Here is a 21800-nt window from a genome sequence, read left to right as displayed (position 1 = left end):
CTCTTAGGAGCAAAGAATGCCACACAACACAAAACTAAGCACTACCGAAGGAGAGGACAGGAGCCGCCACTGCAAAAAAAGAAAGAAAATTCTTTCAAGAAAATTATTTAAAAGTATATTTCGTAGATTTTTAACAGGGTCAGGCCTGAAACTTTTTTGTGGCTACTTAAGTCACCATTTGCCTTCCAAACAAATTATCATATGAAACTTCCTGGCAGATTAAAACTGTGTGCGCCGACCGAGACTCGAACTCGGGCTCTTTGCCTTTCGCGGGCAATTTCTCAAGTAGGAGACGAGATACTGGCAGAAGTAAAGCTGTGAGGGCCGGGCGTGAGTCGTGCTTCGGTAGCTCAGATGGTAGAGCACTTGCCCGCGAAAGGCAAAGTTCCCGAGTTCGAGTCTCGGTCGGCGCACACAGTTTTAATCTGCCAGGAAATTTCATATCAGCGCACCCTCCGCTGCAGAGTGAAAATCTCATTCTGGAAACATCCCCAGGCTGTGACTAAGCCATGTCTCCGCAATATCCTTTCTTTCAGGAGTGCTAGTTCTGCATGGTTCGCAGGAGAGCTTCTGTAAAGTTTGGAAGGTAGGAGACGAGATACTGGCAGAAGTAAAGCTGTGAGGGCCGGGCGTGAGTCGTGCTTCGGTAGCTCAGTTGGTAGAGCACTTGCCGGCAAAAGGCAAAGGTCCCGAGTTCGAGTCTCGGTCGGCGCACACAGTTTTAATCTGCCAGGAAGTTTCATATCAGCGCACACTCCGCTGCAGAGTGAAAATCTCATTCTGGAAATTATCATATGGCCACCCTTGCATCTAGATGTATACCATACTTTTTGTGTGTGTTTCTTGTTTAGGCAGGAAAGTAATGAGGGCATAGTCATTAACATTTTCAATTTCTTTCATTGCGTTATATAATTTTTGAGTGCTGTAGCAAATATTTCCTTTGTATTTTACAGGCAGCAAGAACTTTTTCAAGTACTGAAGGCATACTCAATCATGAACAAAACTGTTGGCTACTGCCAGGCACAGGCTCCAATTGCAGCTTTCCTGCTAATGCACATGCCAGCTGAACAAGCATTTTGGTGCCTAGTCTCCATTTGCGACAAGTACCTTGTGGGCTACTACAGTCAAGGAATGGTATGTATAGTGCTACTGAGACTTCTTGCATAGAAAAGAGTTAACAAAAATTAAAAGCATGTTGGAAATAAAGATTGGGGGACTTAGATTCACACACTGTGAATACGTTAGCAGATTACAGTAATGCACCTATGAAACCACCTGGAGAAAATTATTGTTTCATTAGATTTTTTAAAAAAGGGAGAGGGTTGTTTTGGAGTCAGTCCCAAGGAAGAACATGAGAGGCACTGGTAAGAGATGGAAAAGCAAGGTGTTGAAGATAATGAAGTAAGTTTGAAAAGAACTTCTGTTAATCAGTAATTGAAGTGAAAAAGGATAATCTGCATCGTCACAAAACAAGCTCTTGTGTTACGCAACATCGACAATTAAATATGAAAAAGCACATGTTTTTACTGTAAAAATAACAACTTTATAAGTTGTGGCTGTTTCTCAGTAGAACTTTCAACCATGCCTGTCAATTAAAATTACTTTCATTGATTTGTAGAAAGTTTCATTCATCTACATCTACATTTACATTTATACTCCGCAAACCACCGAACAGTGTGTTTCACAATGGGAAAGTGGACTGTAGGTAAAGAGGGAGAAATTTTGAAGAGTATGTTGACATAGAATCTTGGTAGAATGGAAATTGGAAGAACCAGATAGGAACTGGCTTTGATGGTCCTGTAAACACAGCATGGCAGATAATCCATAACGTTGACCAACTACAGAGTTGAGTGTTACATTCATTTCTTTCGACAATAGCGTGGGATTTGTCAGCGGGGAGAGGGAGTGTGGAATGGAAAATAAAGTGGATTAGAATAAATCTAGTACTAGCTAAGATCACAATTTTCCTCTAGCACACCAATGATTTGGCTTTTGTGAAAGGAAATTCTGCGTTAATGTCAAATCATAATAAAAATTTCCATGCTAGTGTCAAAGATATTATCTTTACATAATTCAAATTTCACTTGAAGCTGTACACTCTAGAAATGAGTAGATGTGCCTTTTAGGAGGTTTTGTATCCAAGAGATGCTATAGCTACAACTATTAAATGTTTTCCTAGTGGAATCTCATTTATGTTTAAATTTTCACTGCTAAATTTTTGCAGTACCTTTTCCATCTGTACCATGACACAATTTTTAGTTTTGTAGTAGGCAGGTCCTTCAGTCCACTTACACTGTGTTGTATTGTGATCACTTCATTTGTTCTACTTATGCTTTTGGAACTATAAGGACCATCCACAGAAGAGACTTAAAGGTAGTAAGGTTATGGAACAGAGCAAGTTTTGTGATGTCATGAGATGGAATTTCACATTACAAATCATTCACGAATGTGAACAGTGCTTGAAGTCTTGTTGGATTTTAGCAGTGTGCTTTAAAACAGAAATCAGTACAGTGTGAAATGCCTTTCAGCTTTATGGGCTGAACTGAGCAGATACTATATTGTGATCAACTGACATGCAGTATTTGGTGCTTTTTAGAATTTGTAAACAATGAAAATGTAGTGTTTCAAGGCACTGGACATTATAGAGACATCAAAATCACATTGTGTTCGATACAGTTTGTTATGAGAGTGACAGGTGGTATAGGATGAAAAGATAAACCTCTCCAAATGCTTTACTCAACCAATGGTCGTGTGTATCTCCACTGCTCACATAACAGTGAAAGCTTGGTTTGTTGTAAGCTTGGAAGACATGGACATGAAACTTTGATGGCACCTCTGTTATGTACAAGTATAGTACATGATGTCTCAGATTTACTGACCATGATTGATTAATGTTGTGCTTCTTAGTGTTCTGTCAAATAGTAGTTTCCATTGTATGCACTAAGTGACAGGGCTTGTTTCACGATCGAGAAGGTTGACATGATAAAATGTATCAAATGAACAATTTTATATGACTGACATAACACTGCCTTTGAAAATGGCGTAAAGTCAAAGTGTGCAAGGTTGTTGGAAAAATAAGTGTGCTCAACACATAAGAAAAGTTATCAAAAGTACATCCACATGGCTGCATCGTCTCACAGCATTTTCATGCATATTGCAGTTGTTGTAAAGATACTGTGCATAAAAAGGAAACAACTCATCAGAACACCCAAAAGCACATCATTAATGTGTAGCATGTTTGGTAGAGAGTTGTTTTCTTGATTTGGGGATCTAAGTTTGATTCCCAGTCACACACAAAATTTTTAACTCCTCGTGATTGTTTTAAGTTCTCTGTGTGTTCAAATAAATTATCTGTAGTAGTTTATCTAGAAGGAAATTGAAAATGTTTGTAGTTCTGTTTTCCAATTTGTTAAGTAGCTTTGAACCTATAGACACCTCAACAATATTCTTAGTTTTTCTTCATGTATTTTTGAAAGTCACTAATGAAGTTAAATCATCCATTTCTATGTGTACATTTTTTGGAAGCAAAATGTGTGTATATGGTGTACAGTGCACCACTGGAGCATGTTATGGCTGCAGATCACGTGGGTGGTCATGTCACTTGTGACCATTTCTGAGCACTCACCATCCATGTTGGGAATTGTGTCCATGTTTCTGTTTCATTCTGTGTGAGGAAAGCTTTAAAATTTAAGGTGATTTTCTCATGTTCATGTGTTAATAAAAGAATGTATTAATGTGGTTTTTGGTATTTTCATAGCGGAATTTTTTTTTTTTTTTGGTGACCTTCCAGATTTATGATTTTGTATTAATGCACACTTTTAGAGATTGATCTAGTTGTTAAACGATGAGCACATAGATTAATTTTATTTTCCATATCTTTTCATCTTATTCTTGTCGTAACTTGGTTTAATAATGAAGTATGCTTACAAGAGCTTTGAATAACATGTTGATACTTTCTTGAAATGTCTGTTTAGTGACATGAAGCATGATTAGTGACATGAAGGAGATACATTTTTTTATGTAGTCCAACAAACAGGTCTATAAAGTTATGAACTGGCAATATTGAGAAGGTAGACTACAACTTACCTCCTAGGTAAAGTGATTTGTGGTGGGTAAGAATGTAAAAATTTGTGATAACTGCATATGTAGGCCTGTAAATTTTATTATTCCTTGAGAACAACAAATATGTATATATACTTCTTGGATGAGTAGTTGAGGAAACCAGGAGAGTTTGAAGAGAGAAGTACTGCTGTCCAGGGAATAAGTATACAGTGGAAGTAACAACAGAGGGAAAGAAACCTAAAAACAAACCAAAGTTGAATAAGTTATGTGAAATTAAATAAATAATGAAGCAAGAGCAGAGCATTTGCAAAGTCAGAAACCAAGCAGAGGGAACATTTTAAGACATGAATAGATGAGTCTAGGGCAGTATAGTGGACAGGAGGTAAAGTTGGGACGGTGGAATTTGCTTAGATGATTGTTGGAACCAAGGGATACACAGGATGAGAGTTCGGAAGAGCTAATATATAGGGAGTGCCCAGGTGCTATTAGCCATAAAGTAGTTGAAAGTGGCTCTCTGGTGTGGTCTGATATATCCAGGCAACATTTTTTGACTGACAATTAATTGGAATGCACAACTGGATCATTGTGCATGGTGATTTCAATAGGTCCTTTTCATTTGCTAGAGTAATAAATAATTGTTATGAGACAAATTTAAGAAGTAGTGGGTAGATGGCTTGGGCTGGACTTTGTTCAAACGTACATGATCAATGGACCATTGGGTTGGAAGCAAAAAGGGTATAAGCATGACCCAGTAATATTGTACAGTATGGGGGAGGAGAGCCAGATAAACAATTTTAAGGTTGCAAGATATATATTAGGCAGAATATTCTCAGCCTTTCAGAGTGTGACAAAATGTATACGAAGACCGAGGACACAGATGAATAGCGCGACTGCAGGGACTTATCCCTTGCACGCTTCCCGTGAGACCCACATTCCAAACTGTCCACAATCTACAAATGTAATGTTCCTAATAGATATTTGCCCATCTACTCATTATTCGCGCACTCTAAGGTGACGATTCCCGTAAGAGTTCGAGCAACCTGTGCACATTCGCACAGACGAAGGTTAATGGCCAGGAAGCGCACAGGTTGCCCAAACTCATACGAGAATCGTTATCTTAGTGTGCACGAGTAATGAGTAGATGGGCAAACACCTATTAGGAACATTACATTTGTAGATTGTGGACAGTTTGGAATGTGGGTCTCACGGGAAGTGTACAAGGGATAAGTCCCTGCAGTCGCACTATTCATCTGTGTCCTCGGTCTTCGTATATCATTTGGTAGCAGTGGTGGAGTCAGAAAGTTTAATACTGACTACTGTAGGATTACAATATGTATTACAGGATTACAGTATATACATTACAGGTGCTAAAGCAAATAATTGAAAGCTGTATGATTATGAATGATAACCCGTTGCTTTTTCCAGGAAACATTGCAGCTAGATGGTGACATTTTGTTTGGACTACTTAAAAAAGTTTCTCCAAGTGTTTATAAACACATAGTAAGTATGGTATAGCAATTTTTAGTCATAGCAATGGTGTAGTCTGATAATACATGTCATTTACTTATTTTCAATTTTTTTTACAGAAAAAGCAAAAAATTGAACCTATTTTATACATGACTGAATGGTTTCTTTGTGTGTTTACAAGAACACTTCCATGGGACACAATCCTTAGGGTGTGGGATATGTTCTTGTGTGAAGGTAAGCAAACAAAATGCTGCACCACTTAGAAAATAATTATTAATTTGTTTCCATGATGTCACCTTAAAACATGCTATATGCCTTTATTTAGTTCATTATAACATCCCTAATTTTAACTTACACTTTGCTTGAAAATAATAGGATAGGCTACAGAAATTAGGAGCAATATTTGTTAATAGATCTCTATGGAATAACAGTAGTGATATACGAAGTTCCTTGTCTTCCAGCAGGCACCTCCCCTACTAGCAGATAGGGAATTCTCGCCCAATATGGCGGGTACCAGGGAAATAGAATACAGAGGGTGGACCAAAAGAAGCAACTGCTGTTTTCTATTATTATATCGGTTTATGTGAGCCTAAAGGAAGAAAGCCTTGAGAGTAAATTAAATGGTCCTCCAGGTTTGGGATTGTGTAGCAGGCCAGCTTCTCGGCACCTAAAAAAAGGAAATGCTTAAAAACCCAATAAAATGCGTTGGAAAAGCTGGAACTTTGGATGACAGTCTAATGATGGAAAAATGAGGTTTGGATGCTGGCATATGTGAGGTATTTCTGTTAAACTGAATGAGTTAACCACAGAACGTAGCACACTCAAAATTGATGTTACTATATTTTCTTAAACAAAGTTGAAAGATAAAGGAGAGAAAGAGCTTGGTAAATATATATACATTCGGAATGGTATAACCAAAGCAGGAGTTTCTATTATGATAGAGAAAATTATAGAAGAAAAGAATCGGAAGTTGGTAATTTATTAGCAATGTATTGATATAGTTCAAATGACACTATTTGCTAGGAAAGTTGGTATTATCGCAGTATGTGCATCCAAGAGTGATATAAATGACCTGAAGAATGGGACAACTCTCAGAGAGACAGAGAGAAACTAAAAATCCCAGGAAGTAAAGAACTGATTATTATGGAGAATGCAAGAGTAAGAATGAGGAATCGTGTAGGATAGTTGGAAAATGTGAATAACAGTATATAATGACAATGGAGAATGACTGATCAAAAAATTTTCAACACAGTTTTTTTTGGTAGCGGAATACGAACAGTGTGAATCTATAATAGATTATATATCCATTGGAGGAAGAAGTACTTGTGAGGTAACTGAAATGAGACTATGGAGAATACTAGTGAAGATCAGTCTTTCTCAGTAACTGTTTACTGAGAGAGAAGTGTTTCTGGCTTTGGAAAACAGCAACAAGATTTGTACCTTTCTTAAAAGTCCTTAAAAGCTCTTAATTTTTATACCGTGCTATAAAAGTACTTATAAGTGCTTATTTTGTCCTTTTTTCTTTTTTTTTTAGTTGCAGCCCTGAAAGGTCATTATTTTCATCTTGGCAATTGTATTCATACTTAAAAAAAGATTAACTTGTGAAGTTAAAAAAGCGAAAAAAGGATGGATGCATGGTTATGATGGTCACTCAGCTGCATGACATGGGCGAGAGGGGCAGGCTGCCGCCCCCCCCCACCCACCCGCCCCCCACCCGCCCACCACAGGCATGTAGAACAGAGTGGGGGTATGATTACATGCGGTACTGGCAACTGACACTGCTTGCTGTATGTAAACTCATTACTGCAGTGCTAGTGCAGGAAAATACTATACATTGGCCACAGTGGTACTATACATTGGCTGAAATGGCAAGGGGCACGGAAATCTTATCTAAATAGTACACCTGTGACAAGAAAATATATGTGGCAAAGTATCAATCTGCAATTTATCGGCCATCCCTACATGTCACACACATTTGGTTTCTATTTAAAATTGTGATTAAAATGTCTGGAAAGTGTGCATTTAGCCAACTGTGGCAGTGACAAGACAATTATAAACAATGATATAGGGATGATGGGAGAAGTTTATTTAAAAGCCCATATGAAAAGTAAATGTTATTTCACATCATATACAACTTGATTAGAATGATTTGAATCGTTAATGAGTTGGTAATACGTTTCATCTGTAACTACCTGCATAATAATTATATTTAGTATCTGCGAAAGTGAGTGTTAAAATATATGGGAAAGGTGAGGTATAATAGAAGCAAACATTAACGATAAAACAAATGGTAAAAGATTAGTGTGCAATCACGATCGCTCGAAACTGTGAAAATTTATCGGAAAGATGAGGTACTTTACAATCAAAAGAATAAAAATAAAAGTAACAAAGGTTGAGGTAAATTACTTGAGCACTTTCATTATATAGATGGGCACAAAGATGTATATTTCTCATAGCAAGTTGATTTCAGATTAAAAAGTATGAATTATAGACCAAATCGTTCAAAGTCAATATAGCGGAAGCTGGAGTGTTTAATGGCAACTATCAAGACCCAATGAGGATGGAGCTGGGTACATGACGGGAGAGCTGCGCCGCCAGCAGATCTAACACGAAACTGGAACACTACAGGACACACACATTTAAGAACATTGCGGGCACTGTGTAGCAGACTGTACAGAAAGCATGATATAACATTGGCAGTGACAGGAAGGCATCGAATTGTCCGGCTGGAGGCATGTTTTTTTGACTTCTAGGCTCCTAAAACCTGCAAAACACCAATTCCAGGGAAGCTGTTCAAAGAAAGTACTCGCAAAATTGTGGCTTTGAGATATAGTTCGTAGTCGTAACACATGTCTGAGAGAAGAAATTTGCCATAACTCGTAAACTGAAGACATGCCAATAATTAAAAAAAAAAAAACTGATTTAGGTGTTTATATTAATTACCAAGAGTATTACTAAAAAATAATACTGGCACATTTTTCTTTTCTTCTATGACAGAAACACATTGCATTGGTGAAACAGCAAGGAAGCATGCTACTTTTTTTACCCTACCACAGGAACATTACAAAGTGTGGACCATTTACTTTTATCTTATAAAGACTTGCACTCAAATTCAGAAACAAATGAAGCTTCAAGCTTTTCATCTTTGTTAACGGTAAAATCATATTTATTGGGAAGTGAATATCTAAAGGCTGAAATAATTAGGGTAATGAAATTCTGTGAATCAAATTATTCTTTCAAGTCATGAACAAATATTTCGTCTTTATTTATAAAAATGTTTACTGATAGTGAAACACACCTCACCTGTGGAGAGAGAAAAAATGTGCCTGTATAATTTGTTTTGGTACTACACCACATTTCAAACGAAGTTTGTTTAAATACTTAGATTGTATAGATGAGTACACAGTTTTATTTTATGAAACTTTAAATAAATCCACCCAGGCTGAGCAGGTGGATGCTTCAGTTACATTTTGGAACACATACTTAAATCAGGTTCATACAAGATACATTACTTCTTCTTTATGGGTGTGCAACAGCAAAGGATATTAAAATTCATTTATGCCTACTGTGGAAAGTATCAAGCTTCAGAAACATCTGCAAGTGTGCATGGATGGACCTGCAGTAAATAAAAAATTCATTAAGATGCTGCAGAAGAATATGAAACAGGATCATGGTAAGAAATTATTGGATTTAGGCTCCTGCAGGTTACACACACCAATGATGCTTTTGATAAAGGTGCTCAAATTTCTGGCTGGGACATATATATTTCCTTAAAAAGTTTCTATTGTTTATTTCATGACTCACATGCAAAAGTTGAAACGTACATAGAACTTTCAAATTCAAAGCAAGTTGGCCTAAATTTTGCCACCGTAGGTGGTAAGAAAACTTCCATGCAGTTCCAAGGGCTCTGGAAATTTTGGATGACATTTCTCTGCTTGTTTCCATGCAGTTCCAAGGGCTCTGGAAATTTTGGATGACATTTCTCTGCTTGTTGCTTATGTAGAAAAGGGGAAAATTGACAAGGCAGCTTCCAGTTCGAATACTGTTGTTACAACGGCAGTAGAGGATAAGTTACTAAACATAAAACTTCAAATTTTTTGTTGCTACGACCTAGATTTTTTTTTGAAATGGCCTCACAAAATTAGTAAACCATTGTCTCCTCAGTTTTCATATACTGAAGAAAGAGGATATGAAGAAAATGGATTCCTCAGATAAGCTTGGCACTTATGAAGTGAAACCATCTTTCACTCAGTGAATTAAGTAAAGTAGGTTTAGGCTCTATTGGAGACAATATTTTGTTTAGCATTGTTAAGGAGGAAAAAATTACCAGGAAAGATGTCCTAACCTTAAAACGCAAAGCACAGTCATTTATTATGAAAATGGTTAAAAGTATTTTTGAAAAATCTCCATTGCATATTATTCCTTTGTACGTAATTAAGTGTGTCTGGATCCAAAAGTTATTCTTGAAAATGAAGATGGTTGCAGGATCAACATGAAATTATTGCTGCAAGTCTGATTGGAAGTGGCCACGTTTTGATGGGAAATTCTGATTCCCTCTTATTGGAGTTTGGAGATTTTGCGTAGCAAATTCCATATCAAGAATGTAGAGACTTTGATGTTAAAATTTCAAGATTACTTCCTGTACAAGAATTATGTATTCAAGAAGTTTAAAAAAAAAAATTGGAAGGTTTGGAAGAAGATTTTAATCTTTTCACGTGGTCAGGCAGCAGTAGAGAGTAGATTCTCAATCAACAAGGCTCTAGAAGTAGAAAATTTGAAAGAAAGATCCTATGTTGCTATGCGGCAAGTTAAAGACCACCTTAAATTTTGTGGGAGAGTGCAAAATGTATAACTTACTAAGGATATGTTGGCATCTGCATCTCCTGCAAGAAACACAATACATGGCTTATCGTGAGGAACAAAAACAAGTGCAGAAGACCGAGACACTACTGGAAAGAAAGTAAAATTGTAAGAGGAATTGGAAGGTTCACAGCAGAAAAGAATGCACCTCAGTTCTGACATTCCTTCATTGCACAAAACTGCTGATTAACTTTCAGAGGTTGCAGAAAAGGCAAGAATCATTTCGTACTGCTTACAATAATGCAATAAGGAAAAAAAAGAAGAGGTTCAAGTATTAGACAGCCAAATTAAGGAAAAAATTGACAAACTTAAAACATGTTATGTTTTACTGTTTATAAGTTTTTCTTATTGACAATTCTCAATTTCGTTAAAATTCACACGTTGGAATTACTTTTAAGCTTTATTATTGGATGAAAACTGCAGAGGGCTATAAAATGTGATATACTTACTTTAACCACTTCAAAAATAAAAAACATTATCAAAGATCAAGCAAACATGTAATGAAGTAAATTGTTGAAGAGAATTTGCCTTATATCTATTAAGCTGATACTGCTGAATTTTATTATAGTGATACTATATTTAAGTTATCATCTATTTGTGCATGTTAATTTTATTCTTGACATTGCTACAGCATTGAGTGCAACTATTGTCAGTTAAGAAGAGGTGCTTAAAAGTCCTCAATTTTTATTTTGTAAATTCAGTACTAACCCTTCGTAAGTAAAAACTAGTGCTGTAAAAATGAACCACACTGAGAAGAATGAAAGTGAACATTATAATATCAAGAGCATACAAAATGAAAGTATAAGAACATTGCTTGCTACCAGAATGAGAATGATTCATCCAGCATCATTTTGAAGAAAGAACAGAAGAAATGTATGAACAGATAAATACCATTGTTGAAAATAGCAGCAGAGGTATTGGGTGTACAGGAAAACAACCACAAGCAGAATGGTGGTCAGAAGACATAGAGATAGCAAAACAGAAAAGGAACACACATTTTCAGTGTTTGCATTATAAATTGGAAGAAACTGAATCTCTCTATAAGGAAAACAAGAATGAAACTGGAAAAAATAAAGATAGCAAAGAATGAAAGATGGGAAAGAACATGTACCAATGTCAATAATAAGCTGGGATTTGAGAGAGTGAAAGAAGTGTTGCCAGTATTAAAAGGAGCTTGACGACGGATAAAATCCAAAGCAAATCTACAGTTTATAACACAAAAATAATGGGAAGAATATTTCAAAAAATTAATAGAGGAGATAGAGAATAATAGATCTGCCTGGATAGTGGTCTGTTAGCATGCCACTTCCTGGAATCGGGGAGGTGCTTTAGCCCTAGATTGAATCCTGCACGGCGTGTTAACAATGAGGGCCAGTGTGCCAGCCAACCTGGATCTGATTTTTATGTGGTTTCCTACTCTGATTATGTGTATGGCAGGCTAGTATCCATGTCCTGCCCCAGTCAAATGATTCACACACACAAATTCATGTGGGATCACACTGCATGCAGCTTGCACCAAATCCGCCCAAGGGAAGGACGGGGTGTGACAGGAAGGGCATCTGGCGGCCATCCTCTACCACTAACGTTACCAAATCCAGATTAACATGCTGATCCTGTGAAGATACATGGTAAAGCCAGCAGTGAGAAGAAGAAGAAGAAGAAGAAGAAGAAAGAAGGATAGAGAAGACTGTATGGAGGAAGGAATAGTAGGGAGAAGTGAACACAAAGGTGATGAGTTCCAAATTTCTGAGTGAGTGCTTGATGTATTAAGAACAGGAAAGATGGGCAAATCACCTGGACCAGGTGATAACAATCTGGGACTTGGAAAAAATAGTGGCAACAAAGTTTAGCATCACAGCTACTCAAAAAAACATTAATGGAGACTTAATATCAAAGGAAAGAAGAAAAGTTATACTGCTACCATATTTAAGAAAGGAGATTGCAACATTCGATTGAACTATAAAGAAATTTTTGTTACACACTCATTAGTGAGAATTTTAAGAATAATAATACAGGGGGAGAGGGAGGGAGGAAACTAATTTTAGGACCCAAGCAGAACGATGTGGTTTGACAGGAGATCGTCTGTAAACCGTATTTTCATATTACGACAGATTTTGGGAAAGTATAGAGAAAAATTAAGAAGTATTGGACTATTTTTAGAAAGCATTAAATATGGCAGACACAGAGGATCCCTTAATTAAAAATACTGTAAGACATGTATTAAGGGAATGCAATGATCAGTCAGAACATTATGGCCACCTGCCTAATAGCTAGTATCTCCACCTTTGGCACAGATAACAGAGGTGATGCATCGTGGCATGTAAGCAGTGAGGTCCTGCTGGGTTTAGGTTGCTGGAAGGAGTTGGCATCACCTCTCTTCACATAAGTCACCTAATTCTCGTAAATGCCTGGGAGGATTTGACCTGTGACACCACATTCAATCGCATCCCTGATGTGTTTCATCAGGTTCAGATCTGGTGAGATGGGGGCCAGCACATCAATTGGAACTCGCTGCTGTGTTCCTCGAGCCACTCCATCACACTTTTGACCTTGTGACATGGCGCATCATCTTGTTGAAAAATGCCACTGCAACCAGTCTACAATTGTCATGGTGCCTTGCGTGAGCTCCATTGGGCCCTTGGATGTCCATGTGAATGTTCCCCAGAGCACAATGGAGCCGCCACCAGCTTGTCTCTGTCCCACAGTGCATGTGTAAAGGAGCTTTTCCCCTGGAAGATGACGTATTCACACCCTCTCATTGGCACGATAAAGAAGGTCTCGGGATTGAGCAGCCCGTGCAATGCTCTGTCACTGCTCCGACGGCAAGTGCCGGTGGTCACGTGCCCATTTCGGTCGTAGTTGCCAATGTCATTGTGTTAACATTGGTACATGCATGACGTGTCGGCTGCAGCGGCCTCTCATCAGGAGTGTTTGGTGCACTGTGTGTTCAGACACGCTTGTACTCTGCCCAGCTTTAAAAACTGATGTTAGTTCCGTCACAGTTTGCCGCCCGTCCTGTTTTACCAGTCTGCCCAGCATACGACGTCTGACATCTGTAATGAGGGGTGGCTGCCCAACCCCATGATGTCTGGACACGGTTTCACCTTGGTTTGGCCATGTATTGAAGACTCTAACCACAGCATTCCTCGAACACCCAACAAGCGGTGCAATTTCTGAAATGCTCATACTGAGCCGTGGGCCCTTGCAATCTGCCCTCAGTCATACTTGGATAGATCGTGTGCCTTCCCCATTCTACACACAGACAGCACTCTCACTGATACTGCAAGACCGTGAGTGTGTCTGGCTAGCAGTCATTCCTTGTCAGGTGTCACGGCTATCGGCTAAACAGGTTTGTATCGATACTAGGTCAGTGATCGTAATGTTTTGGCTTATCAGTGTATAAGCCTAATAAGAACTGATAATATACTTTCACAGTAATTTAGAACAAGCTAGGACCTCTTACAGGCTGCATCATGTCACCAGTGTTATTAGACGTCAGTCAGTGGATCTTCTCAGTTTGCTGTCAGTCAGAAGCAAGATGGCATTCACTCAACAGAAGCCTTTTTGTGTGCTGCAAACACGCAAAGAGTGAGTTAGTGATTTCAGTTGAGCATTCTTTTTGTTGGAGTTTTGGTATTGATCACCTGCACTCAAAAACATTCGTCGTTGGTATCACCAATTTGAAGAGACAGGATGCTTGTGCAAAGCTGAAGAGTCCAGGTTGACCTCATACTTCTGATGACACAGTGGAAAGAATTTGGCAAACTTTTGAGTGGAGTACATGAGAGTCTACTCGCCACACAAGCGTTACCTTACATAACTATCTGGCGAGTGTTACAAAATCGGTTGGACTGTAAACAATACAGACTACAATTAGTGCAAGCTCTATGGGTTGGTGATTAAAGGAAATAATTTACTTCAGCAGTGCTCCACTAGAGGACGTAGAAGATGATACATTTTTACCACACTTAATTATCATGAAGCAACATTTCCTGCTAGTGGTAAAGTAAACTGATGAAACATGCACATATGGAAACTTTAGAACCCTCACAACATTATTGACCACAAAAAAGACACCTAAACTGAACTATCTTCAGATGCTGCAAAATTTGCTTTTTCCATAACTTAAGACTCCTCTGACTTCATTTTCCAACAGAATGGCGCTCCACCTCACTGGCACAACATTCATCAGTTTCTCAGTGACGCTCTGCCTCAACACTGGATAGGGCGCACAGGACTCCAAGATACTGCCCTGCATTCTTGGCCTCCAGTATCGCGAGACATGGTCCCATGCAATTTTTTTTCTTGTGAGGATGTGTGAAGGGAGGTGTGTTCATCTCACCTTTACCTCGTAACATAGAAGAAGTGATGAGCAGAATAACAGCCGCCATAACTTCTGTAATAGCTGATCTATTGTGTAAACTTTATGACCAATGTAGCTATTGGCTAGATGTTGTTCGTGCTGCTGCTGCTGCTGCTGGACACACAGCGCATTTGTAGTAACATAGCTAAAACTTCGATTTTATGAGTATTTTGCAGTTTGCCCCATGTGTGTCGTGTGTTTTTATCATTAAATATGGAATTTTGAAATCGGGTTGTTCATTATGAAATGCACTGTATATTATAGAGTACATTCCTGCTTGGAACAGAGACATGGACACCTAATCAGACACACAAAAACAAGCTGAAAGTATGGAAATGGATTTCTGGAGAAAATCATTAATGATCTCAAGGAAAGACCTCGCAAGGAACACTGAAATGATGATGGAAGTGGAAAAAGGAATATGTGATGTTACGGATCAAAGAAAATTGCAGTGGTACAGACATTCCGAAGACTGGAGAATACAAGAATACCTACCAAAACTGATACCGGGGTGGGAAATTGAACGAAGAAAAAGGAAACAACCACTGACTACCTGGCTTCAAAATGTACAGATGACAATGAAAAAATATGGCACAGAATAAAACACACAGGACCGAAGTACAAGGAGGAACATCTTGAAGAGATAGTGTTGTGTAATACTAATTTTAATAAATTTTAAGGATATTATTGTGATGGAAAGGAACCTCTCTTCTGTGGAAAGTCTGAAAAAATGAAAAATAAAAAATGGAAGTGGGAGTAAAAAGGAAAATAGCTGCAAACATGTAAATATTTCTTTTAAGTGGCTGTTGTGTTCTTGCTCAAGAATTCTCACAGTTTGTACTTGAATTAATCTCTAAAACTTGAGTATTTATAGATCTTCTTGATAGCATTGACATTTTACAGGTGTAGGACTTTGGGAGAGTATCTTTCCATTATGTTCTTTGTAACAATATTATATTCGTAGCAATTAGTCTGGCTTCAGCTGCCAAAGATTGTGGTGGTTGTGTGTGTGTGTGTGTGTGTTTGTGTTTGACAAAGGCCTTGTTGGCCAAAAGCTTATTTTGTGATAGTCTTTTCGTTGTGCCTGTCTGTGACTCAGCATCTCCGCTATATGGTGAGTAGCATCTATCTTTTTCATAATATTTTTACATTCCATTCTGGATTTTCCATTGTTTCATTGTGATCTTTGCTGTGACGAATGTGGTACCTTTTAAATCATTTGTGGTAAAAACCATATATGTCTCTCAAAATGAAAAGGCATCAGTAGCTGTCTTGTGTACCAAATGAGGTATCTGTTTTTGCTGCAGGATTACGTATCATCTATACCACACTGGAGCATGTGAAATTTACTCGTAATGTGGAATCTTGCATCTGCTATAATGTCATTCAGTCAATCCAACATATGTTGCCAGCAGATAAAAACCCAAGAATATCCAGTACATAACTCACTGGGAAAGGAAATGTCATTCTGCTAGGTTGTGTCTCAATTCCGGGAAATTTAGCATATTCAAGGGACACATGGGCTCCTGCTCAAAAGTACTTGTAGTGTAAGGATTTCAGTACACTGGTCTCAGTGTTTGTATTTAGATGAGAACAGAGTCTGCTTTACCATTCCATTTTCTTCTATTCTGGCAGATGATGTACTTTTAAGGTATGTCCGATTTGCTTTTGAAATTATGTGAGACAAGATTTTATGTATTGTCAGGGTGGATGATGTAACAGACTGTACTATTCAGCTTATATATTCACTTTCTTCCCAACATTTTAGTGGTTATTAGATCACTGACCTCATTAACAGTTTCGTTATTCTGAGTGGTAGTATGATTTGGTGGGTGAATGTGAGTGAAAATGGGAGACTGATTGGTATTTTAACAGTTTATATTTTATCTTGGCTCACTTCAACAACATTTGCCTTAGACCATTTCATCATAATATCCTGTTACTTTTTGTGAATGCTTATGAACAACATAAACCAGTAAAATCTGCAAACAAGCATATAAAAAATTACCTATAGAATATATACCAATCTAAGTAAAATTAACATAATTTAAATAAACTTTTTGTATAAAATCTTGCTATTTTGATTGTACAAGGTTATTACTGTAAATAAATGAAGTGATTTCACTGACTTGATGTACCTATATTATTTGACATTTTGTCAAAGGGCTTTGCATACACATAGAACAACTCAAAATGCCACACACACACACACACACACACACACACACACACACACACACACACACACACACACAAGTGCTACACATGCACCCCTACTCATTTGGTGCAACCTATCCCTATTTCTTTTTATTCTATTGGTGGATTTTAATTTGCCATATAACTAATTGGTATGTCTTTTTATTGATCCGTGCTCAGATGTTAGTGATCTCTCTGTTGTGTAACCCAACAATTAAATCTCTAATTTATTCAGACTTGATTGATACATTTCTTCTACTCTTGGTAACCCCCATACACACACACACACACACACACACACACACACACACACACACACAAATATGTGGATGACACCTTGAGGTTTCAGATATTGTGACAGATACCAGTGTGACTCTCGCACAATATTTTGACAACATGACTTGTTATCATTTGGGGGCAATAGAGGTGGCTAGGTACAAACTCTTATGCTTCCTTCAGGTATCTGGATGATGTCTTTGTGATGTGGCATCATGGTAGGGATAAGCTCAGTGAGTTTTTGTAACATCTTATCTCAAGCCACCCAAATATGAATTTCACAATGGAGCTGGAAATGAATGGCCAGTTACCATTTCTGTATATACTTGTCGAAATAAGAGCAGGTGGGTGGTTTGATCACTGTGTGTATTTCAAACCTACATGTCCTGATTTATAACTGCAAGAATGGATACGTGGCCAGATTCAGAAGGCCCTTCAACCAGCCACTCATCCACGCGATCTCGAAGAAGAAGAAGAAGAAGAAGATGAGACAAAGACTGTGACTTACAAGCCATATGTGGGATCCATTTGTGCCAAAATCAGAGGGATTCTCAGGAACCATAACATAAAATGTGCATTCTGTCCACCTACTAAAGTAAGAGAACTACTGAGGGTGGAAAATGTGCAAGATGACCTGGGACAATGAATTTACAATATACCTTGCCATTGTGGCATGTTGTACATTGTCCAAACAAGTAGGACAGTAGACACGAGGTGTAAAGAACATCACACATGCACTCGACTAAGACAACTATATCAGACATTACCAAGTGTCTGAAACTCAGTCAGTCCATGATCTATGGTGAAATTCTGGCACAGACCCCCAGATACTGGGACAATGTCATAAGAGAGTCTGTAGAGATGAAGTTGACAGAAAAACTCATGAATCACGACACTGGGTAGAGTTCAGTAGAGCCTGGGATTATGCACTGGAATTGCCGAAAATGTAACGGGGGACAGCAACAAAATCCCACAAAAAGAACTACTGATAGGTGTGGATGTGGGGGATGAACCCAGATAGAGCACCAGGCACACCAGACCGAAGAGGGAACGTTTAAGAACATTGCTGGTGGAAGCAGATGGCATAACATCTCGAACTGACCTTGGAGGAGGAAGATTGTAGGTACAAATACTGGACCTGTACCACTTGAGGAACATTCTCTGGTAGCACCTGATGAAGATAATGGGTCATGTTGTCAAAATATCGTGGAAGAACAAAGCCGATATCTGCGAGAATAAGGATGTCAACAGATCACCCGGAAAGCCTGTAGATGTAAAAGTGGATAGGTATTCACAGGCATTGAACATTTTATTTTCAGTTCACTTTGTTCCTTCTTTTCATATATTGCGAACTACTGATGATTGTGCAATAAGGGGAATTTTTATGGTTTCAGGGGTTAAGGTGATCTTCAAGACTGCACTTGTGCTTTTGAAATTCAGTCTTGGAAGACCAGGTGTCATAAAAAGTTGCCCAACTATGTACGAAACCTTAGAAGTATTGCGCAATCCACCAATTGAAGTCGTGGAAGAAGAATTTATGATCAACCAGGTAGGTCTGAAACCCATTTAAGGTCCAGAATACTATAAGAATGTATTGTACTAATTCCACACATAAGACTTGTAAACAGACAGGGTGTTTCACTTTAAAACCTACATTATGCAAAGAGGCAAAAAGATGTGAAGAATGTGTGTTTTGTTAATTGCAGATACTGCGCTTGAATCTTTCTGAAGAAGATTTTGATTATGAGCACAGGCGACAGTTGGCAAAAAGGCGTGCAAGTCAAGAGAATGGTCACAAAAGCAAGAGATAACAAGAAACTGCAGTACCAGAAAAGGCAAACTATTTTTAAAGTTTTTCATGTAAAATGTGCAATGCTGCATGAAATGTAAATGCCGCATTCATTCTCAAGGTGAACCACATTATTCACGTATTCTAGTGCAGTCCTTATTTTTTGATAATGATATACTCAGTATTGCTTCACAGTTTTTTGGTCCTTTTAGAAGTATGATGCTAAAAGCAAAAAAAGTGTGAAGTTGAATAATGAATCTCTCCTTCTTGCTCTAAACCATTGTTTCTCAGCAAAATCACATGCTCCAAACTAAGGTTCTGTGTAAATTACAAAAAAAAAAAAAAAAAAATAGTTTTGTAGTGTGGTACTGTGAAATGTGTTATGGAGTATAAAGCACAAAACACTCATTATTAGAGTTTGCAGCTATGTATTTTGTAAAATTGCAAGATCCAGGAAAATGTGCATTGTGCACAGAGGTTTAGAAACTGTTGACTTGTGAATTGTTAAACATTACTGTATTTAAAATTATGTAAGAGTGAGTTGTCTTTTAATGTTTTCCTTGAATCAAGACAGAATTATAGGGTCATATCAGTCACAGATTAGAGGAAGACAGATAACACAAATTAAATTTTAAATACTTCTCACGTACCGTGGTTTTTTCATGATTATTCATTATAAGTTCAATATGGTATGCACAGCATAACACAAAAAAGATCTTGCTGAGTACCTGCTTTAAATTTTGGTGTTTTTAAATAAATACAATTAACCAATCAAGTTTGGTTGCTTTTCTCCTGGATTAAATTTTAAGTTATGTTTAAAATGTGTTACGGTGTTCTTAAGAAGATAGTTGTGCCACATGTAGGTTGAAGAGCAGAGCTCAAACAAAAATTGGTGTGCACCTGTTTAGAACTATTTATAAACAATCAAAAAACTTATTAATTCTGTACTACTTACTCTATTCTGTGCCTTAAATGAGAAAGACTGTACAATGCAGGTTTTATAAAATGTTTTTAAATCCATTTATATATAGTTAGAGGTTTGGAGTGTTCACTGCATTAAGCAATGGTGGAAGATCTTGAGAAGGTCTAATGTGCAGCTGATTGATACAACTTATAACAGGATATCAGACTTAATTTTTTATTAATTAAAATCATTCAGAACAGGAAGATCAGAAAAAAGATGGACAAGAGCTTCATTCTGTCTTTAATCATTTCTACAGTTAAGCCAAAGTGTTACTTGCCATTACTTTTGTGAAAGGAATAAGTTTTTTTTATTGACATTGTGCGAAGTTGGATGTTATAATGTCTTTGCGTAACAACAAGAGCTTCAATAAACATCAGAAGTGTAAGAACACATGATTTATTAAAAAAGCATTGTAAGCAGTGTTTTAAGATATACAGCTGAGGTTCTATTCCTAAGTTAAATATATTTGCTGTAATTTTTACAATGTAATCACTTTCTTTACCAAGTACTGATGTTCCAATGAACAGATTTCGGATTTGAGTAGGAAACAAGTTTTGAACACTTCCAAATCCTCAGAAGTATTATAGAATTGTATTATTGAATGTGTATTGGATGCAAGGATGCAAAGTGATGTTTATGGCAGCATTATTTCTATTTTTGATACTCAAAAGTTTAGAGGTGTGTCTTCCCTTGACGTAAATGACCTTCATTACATATCGTTCCACGAAAAACAAATTTATGAAAGTAGCTGCTGTTATGTGTGTAGAATATACTGGTGCTTTTTTATGTGACACACAATTAGCCAAAGCAAGCGTACCTATTGAATTTTATTTTCATTTTGTTAAAATCATTTACTTTTCAGATAAGTATGTATCTTTATTCAAAATACTTTTATTAGTTAATTTATTTATTAAAGAAAATATTATATTCTTGCACTTGTTGTTTTGTGTGCACAGAAATATAATTGTGTACATAGATAGCACAGTATAATGTGTTCTGTGTATATATTGCAATGTTCAATGTTTTGTAGTTTAAATTTTCATAGTATACATTCTTGTATTTGCATTTATCTACAGTATTACTTCACTGTAGGCAACAGACATTTGAATATTATTTGATTTGACTGTTTCTTTTTTGAAATAGCATATACTACGAAGAAATATTGTCCAAAATGCTGAAGTCATTTATTTGTTGCTGCCTAAGTTGATTTTATGAATTGACATTTTATTGCTGTTTGACATTCCAATTTTTATTGAGACAGCCATTTCATTTGCTATTATGTTATCTGTCAAGTTACTGTTTGTTGAAAGTATTACTTCTTTTTATAAGAATAAAGAAAGGCTGTTAGATTGAAGTCAGTTATTTGTTCAATGTAATACTTCCCTTTTCATAAATAAAATAAAACAAAAAAGAAAGTTTTGTTAGTAATACTCTTTTATCATACTAAATATTTAATTGAACTAAAGTAGCTTGTTGTATTTAGAAAAAAAGGCAGTTGGAGAAAGGGACAGATTATTGCCATAGATTTTTAACAATGATTATAATTAGTACAAAATCATGAAACAAACATTTTGCTCAGACATTATGATGTATTTGAAGATTAAAAAATGTGTCTAGCGGTCAGCATGCATTTGAAAACCAGTGGTTCTGTGAAACTAGACATGCTCTCATTTGTTCATAGGCTTCTGCTACCTGACTCAATTTCCAAAAAATTCTTCCGGGTTGTAGAACATGTCCTGTTATAAAAAGATAAACTGTTTCATACACTATTACAAACATTGATGTGGGTCATTTGCAGCAATGGATAGACGTTGGTCCATCAT

The 21800-nt window shown here is 37.1% G+C and overlaps 1 protein-coding gene across 2 annotated transcripts in view; it reads left to right on the top strand.

Moving 5' to 3' along the window:
* The window catches only part of LOC126203358 (TBC1 domain family member whacked-like), a 72115-nt gene extending 50859 nt beyond the window's left edge, over positions 1–21256 (top strand). The window contains exons 5-9 of one of the 2 annotated variants that reach the window (XM_049937656.1): positions 954–1134; positions 5488–5562; positions 5649–5763; positions 18619–18773; positions 18931–21256. In XM_049937656.1, coding sequence (XP_049793613.1) covers positions 954–1134; positions 5488–5562; positions 5649–5763; positions 18619–18773; positions 18931–19035 — 631 coding nt within the window. In that variant the 3' untranslated portion in view covers positions 19036–21256. The remainder of the gene's footprint in view (positions 1–953; positions 1135–5487; positions 5563–5648; positions 5764–18618; positions 18774–18930) is intronic. The other variant, XM_049937655.1, reaches the window with a different exon arrangement.
* The last annotated feature ends 544 nt before the right edge of the window (positions 21257–21800 follow it).

This window comes from Schistocerca nitens, chromosome 9, assembly GCF_023898315.1.
Source record: "Schistocerca nitens isolate TAMUIC-IGC-003100 chromosome 9, iqSchNite1.1, whole genome shotgun sequence".
NCBI classification, from domain to species: domain Eukaryota; kingdom Metazoa; phylum Arthropoda; class Insecta; order Orthoptera; family Acrididae; genus Schistocerca; species Schistocerca nitens.
The sequence above is the reverse complement of the archived record's forward strand: the minus strand, read 5'-3'. Positions and strand labels throughout refer to the sequence as shown.